The sequence below is a fragment of the Berghia stephanieae genome, chromosome 7, assembly GCF_034508935.2.
Source record: "Berghia stephanieae isolate SIO BIC M18660-M18661 chromosome 7, UCSD_Bste_1.3, whole genome shotgun sequence".
In the NCBI taxonomy this organism is placed as follows: Eukaryota; Metazoa; Mollusca; class Gastropoda; order Nudibranchia; family Aeolidiidae; genus Berghia; species Berghia stephanieae.
The window spans coordinates 36,782,288-36,793,705 of NC_088366.1; the positions used below are offsets into that span (position 1 = coordinate 36,782,288).

The 11,418-nt window shown below is 35.2% G+C and overlaps 1 protein-coding gene across 1 annotated transcript in view; it reads right to left on the reverse strand.

The window, feature by feature from the left end:
• The window catches only part of LOC144976541 (uncharacterized), a 38,471-nt gene that overhangs the window by 26,904 nt on the left and 149 nt on the right, over positions 1–11,418 (reverse strand). The window contains exons 2-4 of the mRNA XM_078920836.1: positions 5,335–5,530; positions 3,266–3,353; positions 78–183 (exon numbers count right to left, since the gene is read on the reverse strand). Of these exons, the coding sequence (XP_078776962.1) occupies positions 78–183; positions 3,266–3,353; positions 5,335–5,506 (366 nt within the window). The 5' untranslated portion in view covers positions 5,507–5,530. The remainder of the gene's footprint in view (positions 1–77; positions 184–3,265; positions 3,354–5,334; positions 5,531–11,418) is intronic.

An 11,418-nucleotide genomic window follows, 5' to 3' on the forward strand; every position in this document is an offset into this window, starting at 1 on the left:
ACAAGATATAGATTCTCATAAACCACAATCTGTGAAATGAAATTTAGTGAAAATATGTTTTTTGAAAAGCGAATCACCTTTTGGGAGACTGATTTGAATGGGTAGATGACAGAAAAATTTTGGCGATAGGTGTCCAGTCCAAGGTCTTCAAATTGGTTGAATATCCAGTCTTGTATAGTCTTTCTTGTAGAACATAAAAAAAAAAAAAAAATAATAATTAAAAGTACTGTGCAGTTTATTTGCGAAAACAGCCAATGAACTTATTTCCATTTTGCTTTTTATATAATGAGGTAAAAAAAAAAAATTGTTTACGTCTGTTAATAAAAACAAAAAAGCCAATAACTTGTTTGCTTTGCTTTGTTCAAAAGTTAGACCCATAGACAATTAATGATTTATTGCAAACCCTGACGCAGACTTTAGAAGCTCAAAACGAGTAAATCTAGGTCTTAGAGCTTTCAGAATTTATAATTACAGAATTAAAAGCTATAAACACAGAGAATTTACTTGGCTTTTTCCTGTATTTTGTATAAACTTTTAATGATGGTGATTTATTATCATAGCTTCCAAACCATAATACCAGCAAAACTGTATTAGACTGGCATGACGGTTTTTTGCAAAATAAAATCCCAAATTTTGCAAGCAAAAAACAACAAAATTTGCAAAACTTTTGCAAGCAAAAAAAAATGTTTTAATTGCACAAATTTTGCAATTGATTTTGGTAAAAACTGACAATAAGTCCATGAAAGAGAAAAGCGTTGTGGGCCTGAGTAATTGGTAGAGAGAGATAATTTAAAAAATGATCATTACAAAAAGCTAATAAGATTTTTAAAAAGCCTCCCCAAACAAAGCTGTTACAGGCATGCCTCAATATATCTGTCCCCGCGGAAAATTGCAAATGTAAACCCCAAAAATTGCACCCAAAATTCCAAAAATTGCATGCAAAAAATGCAAAAATTGCAAGGAAAAAGTGCAAATTTAAGACATTGTTTTCAATAAACAGCGCACAATAATTTATTCTTGCTTTAATTATATGACAAGCACAGTCCACAAATTTTTGTTGGTATGTATTATACTGTATTGTGTCCATAATTACATTAAATTACATTGATATTGACATTGCATCCACAGAAAAGAAATATTATGCCAGGTATATACAGGGGATGCCACCAGGAGATTTTGAAAAAAACCCCAAAAAACAACACTTTTACACAACATGGATTCCTAACATTTATGTGGTAGAAAAGCTCATAAATTTAAAAAAATTATTATTATATTATTATATTATTATTATTATTATTATTATATTATTATTATTATATTTCCAAGTACATCTATACATCATAATAATACAGTGGAACTCGGGAGTAACGAGATCGAGGGGACCGGCCATAAACACTTTCTATTTCCGAGTTACATGAATCTATGTCTGTGATAGTAAATTAAACACCCATAATAAAAAAAAAATATATATATATATATAATAGATTGATGTTAGCAATAAAACTATTATTAAATAGCATAATGTCATACGGAGGGTAACAAATGACATAAATTTTGTCCCTGCTTACAACTTACATGATTCCTTTCATTTTTTTGGAAAAGGAATGTTCCTATGTTTAGCATTATATGATTAGATGTGACTCCAGAACATGGAAAATTGCAAAAAATTGCAGCAATTGTCAAAATTGCGGTCCTGTTGCGGTAACGGCGAAAAATTGTGGCCGCGATTTCCTGGAGGGACATATATATATAACTTCAGGGAAATTCTACAAATAAAACCTCACATTCCAGGAACAATACGTTCCCGCTAGTGTCCATACGACATCACCCCGCATTCAATTTCCACTGGTGTCCACCTCCCATAGTCCCAGGTTCAATCCCTAGTGGTGTCCACCTCCCATAACCTCAGGTCTACTCCCCATTGGAGTCCATATCCTATGGTTCCACGGTCACTCCTCAGTGGTGTCTGCCTCTCATATCCTAGGCTTCATTTTCCACTGGTGTTCACCTCTCATAATCCCGGATTCATTCCCCACTAGTGTCCACCTCCCATAACTCCAGGTTCACGTCCCACTGGAGTCGAAATCCTGTGGTTCCATAATCACTCTCTGGTGATGTCCATCTCCCATAGTCCCAGATTCACTCTCCACTGGTGTCCTTATCCCAAAGATACAAGTTTACTTTTCTCAGGTGTTCATATCTCACAGTACTGGATTTACTCTCCACTGGTTTCCCAGGTTTACTCCTCACTTGTGTATCTATCCCATATTTACTCCCTACTAATGCTCACCTTACATAGTTCAGGTTCACTCCCTTCTGCTATCCACCTCATATTGTTCTGGGTGTCTAGTTCAAAAAGTGGGTAAATTTCTCTCTTGTCCACTCTCCACTTGTGTCTACATCATACAGTCCCCAGTTCACTCCTCACCGGTGTCACATAGTCCCAGATTTACTCCCCACTGATGTTCAAATCCCAAAGTCCTGGGTATACTGTCCACTGTTTATCCATAGTCCAGGGAACCCCCCTATGTTCACTTCCCACTTGTGTCTACATTCCACCTTGTCCTTGAATTCATTCCCCACTACTGTCTACAACCCTTGTCACAATGCCCCCCCCCCCTTTCTAATATTGACCCCATGGATGTCCATCTCGAGTGGTCCCCACGGGTGCTCACCAGAGTCCCTGGGTCAATACATACTTAACTTCGATTGTTTTATTGAAATAACATGACTCTGCCTCTTTACCAACAGATCAGAAAGCAATCCAATACAGTACAGCAACTGGAAATTTTGCAGAATTGCTATTCCCACACTTATAAAATCTTGAAAATTTGCAAAAAATTGCAAAAAGCTGCAGATTACGCAGCTGCAATGCAAATCAGGGATTTGAGGCAATTTTTATGCGGCCGAAAGCGATACCAAAAAAAAGCCACGCCAGATTAGACCAAAAACAAAAATAAAAAGAGAACAACAATTCAACTCTGCTTTTAAATGTGTATACAATATCGTTTTTTGGCTTTAAGATATTAGATTAAAACAAAAAAAAATTGAAAACTGTTAATAACAGTGTTATTAAACAAATCTGCAAAACAGTTCATAATGGACGTTTTTCTGAAGACTGTTGGTTTTCCATTTAATTTTTTTGACAGTCATTTTATTTTTTCATATCAGTTAAGTTTTCAAAAACAAACCTTTTAAAATTGAACATCTTATTGAAAGTTCTTCTCTATTATTTTGAATCAATTCTATGATAGATAAATCTTACTTCTTGTCCTTGTTCTGTTCTGCCTTGACTTGGTCTTTGTATGCAGTTAGAGACATGAGAACTGGAGGTAATTCACTTTCTACCAAACCTGAAATTTTAAAAAAGGTAAAAAGTTTCAATAATGTGAAAATGATTGATTAATGATGACCGGTAGATATCATTGCATTTTTATTATTTACAAGAGACTATGAAATAAAATGCCACTTTGATTTGATATGAAGTCAATTTTGAACAGTAAAGTTTAACCTCATTATTTTCTATCCCCCCCATTTTCTTCCATCTTACCATTATCATCATTTTGGAAAATCAGAATTTTAAAGACAATAATAGTAGAAAGTAAGAGTGAAAATACACTTGAGCACGGAAATCTCAAACAAGTTGGGACCGGGCCTATTTGTTTGAGATTTCCATGTTTTCAAGATTTCTGTGTTGAGTATTTTACAGAGGAAATGAGGAAAAATATGAGGGAGGTAAATGTGACTGGTCTTGATAAAGATCATATTATAATGATTACTCTCTGTTATTGTGAACTCTGTCAAGAGTTGAGAGTGAAACAATTCAATTTCCTTTTCTCTGCCATCTTTTACAAAATTATGAAGAGAGTCTTCAATGGTGATGCGTTTAGTGCGTCTTGTCTTGTTCAATTACAGAAATGGAATGATAATTCCCACTGCGAGTGTTTGTGACTAATTAGGTAACTATGCAAAGGAGAAGGAAGATCATGAAGAGCTCTATGTGAAGCATGAAGCTAGGGCTGTGCGCTACTTGAATTTTGAAGTGCTCTTAGTGAATGTCAGTGGTGCAGTTGGAATGGCTGGAAAGCAGAGGAAAGTAGAATTAACTGTTGCATCGTTCCAACCCACCTTGTGCCCTGAAGTAAGTGTTAGAGCGGGTGAGGTATGGTGATTTCAGCGGTTGGGGGGGGGGGGGGGGGGGGGCAGGAGAATTAAAGAAATAGAAATCTGATTTATTTGATTATGGAAGTTAATGGATATTCAGGGAGATAACTTGAAATGTGTTCCACGTGTTTTTTTTTTGTTTTTTTTTTTTAATTTTCTCCCAGTGCTGCTGCCCTCCAAATTCCACATACATAGATATAACGGGACTCGGCTACAACAGGGATATTTTGTTAGTCCCATTATCCCCACTGTATCATTGTAATGCATAACAGTTACCGCCTAAGGCAATCACTGCCTTGCTAGTCTCCCGTCCCAACGATACTGGTCATTTTGCTACGTCGTCTTATTCAAGAAGTCAATGGAGTGATGGGTGGTGAGCGTAAGACACTGGTCAAACATGCTTCGCGATCCCCCTCAATTAGCATGCACACACACAACACACACACATATATATGCTGCACACAAGCACGTATAACACACTAACTGACACTTAGCGCTATTTCCATTCAACACAAACATTTCGCGAAAAAAAATTCAATGGACCGCAAGGGAATGTCCAGTTTGTTCAAGATTTCTGTGTTGGCCTCGAAAAGTGTTTGAGATTTTCATGTTGCCAATATTTAAAAAATAGAGGGATTAAAACGGGGAATTATACAGAGTTTGATATTTCTGTGATTTCGAGATTTCCATGCTCAAGTGTAGGACTGATTCTTTCATCAAAAGTGGAACGGTTGGCAGGTATGAATAATTCCTTAATCCACAAATTTTCTCTCTGGACCCATTAGTCTGAGCTCATATTTCTTTTCCAAAGAAATTAAAAACGGATGTGTAAAATAATCAATAAAAATGTAAGCTCTGAACATATAGTGCTTTTTTGACCTGATGATTTCCCCAAAAAGACGGAATAAATCTAAAATATTCGTTTATTTGTCATCTGTATTTATATAAAAGGTTAAAAGATTGTTAATGAAAGATTCATAGTGTTTAGCTAAACATGACAGTGTAAAGATTCAATGAGTTTCAAAACATCAACTTACACATATCAAATAATTATCATTACCTTAACCGCTTTTGATTTTAGCTGTTCTTGTGATTACAATTACAATTTTATTGGAAAATTGACAAGATCAAAGAAAACATTAATCTTCAACTTTTAAAAATCGTACAAACCAGGAAGCAAGGCATTTTCAGAGAAATATGTTCCAGCATTAAGAGGCTGGTATGCCAGAGCCAAAAACCAAATCAATCCTATGATGTACATCAATATTGAGAGCTTGAGGTCATACTTCAGCAGGAACTGCACCATTTTGTTACGGTTTGATTCATCTGTCAATAAACCCATCTTGTCTCCGTCATGAAGATGAAGCTTTAAAGAGCATTAAAAATACAAGAACATTATTGAGGAAAATCAAATCTTGATATTAAAGATGTATAAAAAATGATGCTACAATACATAGTAACAAAAAAAAAAAGAAAAAAGAAAAAAAAAGAAAGATAATAAAAAAGAGACACCCCCCCCCCAAAAAAAAAAAAGAAAAAAACACAACAAAAAACTAACTAACAAGCACCTTACCGAATTCCTCAGATGTTTCTAATGTAATAATTGAAATTATGACATATCTTTTTGAAATGATCCTCATTGATAGCCTAACATCTAAATACATCCCGAGATTTCTTACACAAAAACTTGGTTTAATATCAGCACCTGTATCAGCACTTGTATCTCATTTGTATATATTTTTTTAAAAGTTGATATTTATTATTGATTTGCCTTGTCATTAAATTTAAATTTGTTCAATTTCATCCAATCTTTTATCTTAGCTATTATCCATAATAGATACTGATGACAGCTCGGAATCATAATATCCTATTATGTACCTGTGCGGCTATGTGGTCTAGTGGTATGACACTCGCTTTTGGATCAGAAGGTCCTGGGTTCGAGCCTTGCTTGGTGCATAGTTGAGTCCTTGGAAAAGATTCTTTACTCACATTCTCTCACCGTACTCGGTACTAGGTGTAAAATGAGTACCTGGTGCCAACAGTGTTGTCTCTGTCAGAAATAAATTGTAACATCGCCTAACAGGCATTATATCTCGTTCTACATGTTACGTGTTGCTGTTGGTCAGGGATCCTTTGTAAAGCGCCTTGAGCACATTTTAGTGTATATTGCGCTATATAAAAGCTCTAGTTTTTTTTGTTTTTTTTTCCCCAAATGGTGGTTAATTAGCCACTAGCCACATTGCCCAAATAGTCCTTTGGATATTCAGGTCCAATATGACAAAATAATCCTAAAACCTGTTGGGTGTGTATGAAACAGAGTCAGTTAAAGCAGAAAGAAAAATATCACATCACATTGTGTGAGGAGTTTTTTAGGCCATCTGACCTTTGAATGCCCTGTGTGTTTAAATTCAATCTTTACAAATCATTATTTTGAATCCATTTACAGAAGCAGAAATATTCGTTTCATACTTGATACTGTACTTCCGATTTACAGTTATGTTAATTAAAAATTTTCCCCATTGTTACTTTTGTTTCTGTCAATTGAGATTTAAAAACAAATTGTACAATCATATTGGTCAACTGTCATGATAAAATCGGAACTGTCCCAATTGGGCATTCTAAGAACAAATTAAAGAAAAGAAAATTGGACTGTTTATGTAAATGTCCCAGCATTATACTTTTTGACTAGCTAATGTGTTTTATTCATTGTGTTTTGTTGATAAAAGGGAAACCCGAAACATCCACAGGATCTGTCTTCGTCTAATAAATTGAAGCTAACAATTCAATACTTATCATTATTTTTTCCATCAAGCTTCAAGCAGCATCATTTTCATTACTTAACCAGCACCGCCAACGGAGGTGCATAAAAACAGTGCATATTTTTAAAACCTCCAACGGAGGCGCAGAAAAACGCCACCTTATTTTATTCTCATCATCATCACCTTTATTATCATTATGATTAATTTTACTTTTTAAAAAAACAATATTGGTACCATTGTTATCAAAGTGCTCCTATATGTACCCGTCAATTGTTATTTTATAATACTTTATCATTATCATCAGTATTCATTTACCACATCTTTGTTTTGTTTTTAAAAGACTTGATTTTAATTTTTTCAAAATTATTTATTTATATATATATTTTGGTCATGGACATCTGTATTCGTGTACCATGTTTCGTTTTACCTTTGATCTACTTAAAATCATTATTTAATTATTATCATTGTATCAACGAACATTGGCAATCACTAGGCAGCATGCTAAACTCCAATCTAAAAATATCTAACCCCATGGACGTAGATGGGTCGATTCACAGAAAATAAGAAGAGAAGCCTCTTTTTGCTGTGGGCCTATTTTTACACCACACGTTTACACCCCCGACAACAAAAACAATAATAATAATAATGTAGTTTATTTATATTTCGTTTGCGCCCAATCCTCTATACGCTATATTAGGCAGTTTAGTGAGCAGCAGCAGTCAAATTGTGACCAAACTCGCCCATAGGAAAGTTGTGACTGGAAATTGCCGTTTTGGGGCGTTCAATTAAAGATGCATAACTTCGTTATAAAGAGGAGTATCGCAGAAAGTTTGGTATCATCATTTTCATCTTTCAATTTCCTTTTAAATGGTACCAATTAAGGAAAAATCCATTAAAAATTCTAGAAGTTATATGAAGTTAAAATTTGGCAATTTTCAAATGCATTTATTTTTTTATTTACCGCGTGTGTTTTTAAAATAAAAACGCTTGTTTTTAGAATAACATCTAAATTTTATTCATGCCAAATTTCAGGGCTCTATATCTATGCGCAGACACTTTTTAACTCTGCGCCGAAATGCCATGTTTACATTATCTTCTCATCATGCCTGCCCAATGATATCGATATTCATGTCGATATTTTAAATTTAGTTCTGTAGTATTTTATATTTAGTCCATAATATTTTCAGTACTATTATTTACTTTATTTTTATTTTGAACACATACTTTCCAACTTTTTTAATGGGCATTTTGTGGTTTTTGTTTTAAAAGTTTGTATATTTCTTCTCTTTGTGAAATTCAATATTAATAATATCCATATTTTAAAAATACCAATTGCTGTTTGTGCGGCTATGTGGTCTTGCGGTATGACACTCACTTTCGGATCGGAAGGTCCTAGGTTCGAGCTCGGCGTTATTAGTAAAGAATCAAAAGGAACAAGCAGATGATAATGCAGTGTCTTTGTGGCGTGCAGCAAAAACTATCCGACAAGACATCATTCGCAAATGCCCGCAAACACCAACACAATGGGACATCGGGATTGGAACTCAAGAAGACGCAGTGCCTAACTCCCTGTTGATATTAATCAAAATGATTTTGGTTGGATCGTCTCCTTCAGAAAAGTCAGATTCCAGGCATCGAGAAAGCCTATCTATATCACAACTTATTGTGTCAAATACCAAAAATAAAAATAAAACCGGGCCGACTTTTCAAAAAAGACAGTCGCAGATCAAAGAGACGCCATTACCGTTGTATGTAAGTATTTTTTATACACAAATACAAGATCAAAGAAGATAATTGACACATTATTTTCCCTAGGCTTGTGTTCCTCATATAAACGTATGTTGTCATTGTCATCGGATATCGCATCAGCAGCTGAAAATAGATCGAAGAGGAAGGAATTCTTTGCCCAATCAAACTGAAGAAAGAACTCTTTACTGTTGCTGCTGTTGATAACATTGATTAAAACCCAAGCTCAACAACTCCCAAAAACTCTGTCCACGGAACAAGTAACTCCATGTTTCAGAAACCTACAAATGATGAGTCCGGTGTTGATCAAGAAAAGTTGAATATGAATACTTCTGACGTCATTCAAACAGACAGCAGTATTTTGGCGGATTTTCTAAAGGTCGCCCAAGAAATTGCATTTGGAGTTAAACCAAATATACCTGCAACAAACACTGCTCCATCGAACATTATTTCAAACATGATAAATGACCCTTATATGACAGAAGAAACGGACTGGCTACAACATGTTTCATCAAATTACTTGGAACAGGATGTAAAAACATGGACTGGATTTCATTCTGAACGCTCTTTGTCTCATAATATGCCGAAATTCATCAATACAATGCTTCCGTTGTTGGAAGAACAAGCAAACAAAGGAAACCAAACGTCATTACGGATCATCACATCACCCAGCTCGAGGCCTTTACTGTCACTATGTACGACAAAGCATTAGATTGCACAGGTGTTAATGCAGCAAGAAAATATTTATTTTGCCAAAAAGGTCGTGCAATAGAGAGACTTCCTCCAACAAGAAGTGCATTACAGCAACACATTAAACGGGCGGCATATCAAGCTGGCTATGTTTGGAGCTCTGCAACAGAAAAAGATCCTGTATTACCATCACCTCTGGAATGGGGCTGGAAAATGGACGGAGGAAAGCTCTTACCATACTGGTCATCACAGCCGGAAGTATCCAAAGTGTGCCAACAACTTGTCAAATGTGGCTGCAAGAAAGGATGCACGTCCCGATGCAAATGTTTGCGAGCCCGCTTACCATGCACAGACTTATGCCGTGTAGAGGATGTCATATCATAAACAATTAGGTAGGTTGAAAATGTAATTTGATTATAAAGGACTATAAGGAAAAGTCAAACAAATAAAAGCCAAGCAACTTTGGTCAGGCTTAACTCTTGACTTTAAACAGTCAATATCAGGTGTCAAGGTAGTTAGCATTAGCTAACCCTGTCCGGGAATAATTGTAAAGTGCTTTCAACAGTTTGGTGGATATTGCGCTATATAAAAGCTCACAAGGTTTGTTTTTTTTTTTTTCATTGTAAAGCCACATGAATATGGAGTTGGCAGTGGATTTTGTACTGTGTAATATAATTTTCATGATTTTATTCATTTTCAAATAATATGTAATTTCGCCCTATTTGACGCTGTTAACATATGCCCCGTTGAAAACAAACAACCCTAAATCTTTCAAAATGAAAGCTATAAGATAGGTAATATGTCTATGGTTGATATACAACAAAAAGTACGAGAGAAAATATGGTAATTTCGCAACATAATTAATATTATGTTAAGTACTAATCAGAAAGAGGGCAAATAGAATTTCCTCGATTATTCCCCCTGAATTTACTAATGTTTATAGTTTATATAGTAAAATATAAAATGCTTTAAAACCAACTTTTTTGTAAAATGTCAGAATGCTTCTCTATCAGATTGTGTTCTTGGTGGTATAAGGTACCTGTGTGCCAATTTTCATGTTTTCATCCTAGGCACTTAAATGAAAATTCAGTTTTCAAATGACAGTATAAAATTTGGTTTACTATGATGCAGTATACCATCCCGATGATAAAACCGTTTGAATTTTGTCTCTAGGTTATATAGAAGCAGAGTTATTCAATTTTTTATGCCTTAAAAACACCCAAAAATTACTATAGGAATCAGCCTGAAATTGGGCACCAGCTGACTGAAAAAACGAAATGGGATTCCCCTGAAACACTGTGACGTCACAAGGCTAGGAGCCAATGACCGACGCTGACCACGGCAGTCCAAGCTGAAATGGCGTTACTTTGGTAGATTTTGAAATGAGTGTGATTCTATGGAATGCTCAAAGGGTATCCTGGAAGCAGTTTTGAAAGTTGAAACTGGTATCATTGGAAAGGAAAATGATTGAACTTTATGATTATTTATGTCTTAAGGGAATTTTTTCATGAATAATGATAAACGGCTTGATTTTCTTGCCCACTAAAATTAAGCTATCTTTCCATTACAATATCTTCTAAACGAATTTAAGGAAGGAAACGGTAATTGTACCAAATGATAGGGCGTTCAATGCCCTTTATTTTGGTATTTAATTTATCCAATTCTGTAAATAAATACCAGAGATATCTCAATTTAACCAAGCCATGGTTTTAGCCTGCAGCTCACAAACGATAACTAGCGGTCACACAGGTGAATGGGAGAACTGTGACACAGATTTAGCCCTTCATTTAAGTTAATTCCCCCTGCTATTATTTCTATGTGCATTCGGAAACATTCCATATTCTGGAATGTGGATAATTGTTTAAAAGAGCGGAGTTTCAAATATGTGTCTGGGGATAACGAAATTTGGTTATCCCCAGACAGGTTTCTGGGGATAACGAATTTTCATTATCCCCAGATAGGTGTCTGGGGATAACGAATTTTATCCTCAGACTCAGACAGGTGTCTGGAGATAATCACAGCGTAAGTTCTGCAGGTGTCATTACAGACTTTTCACCTT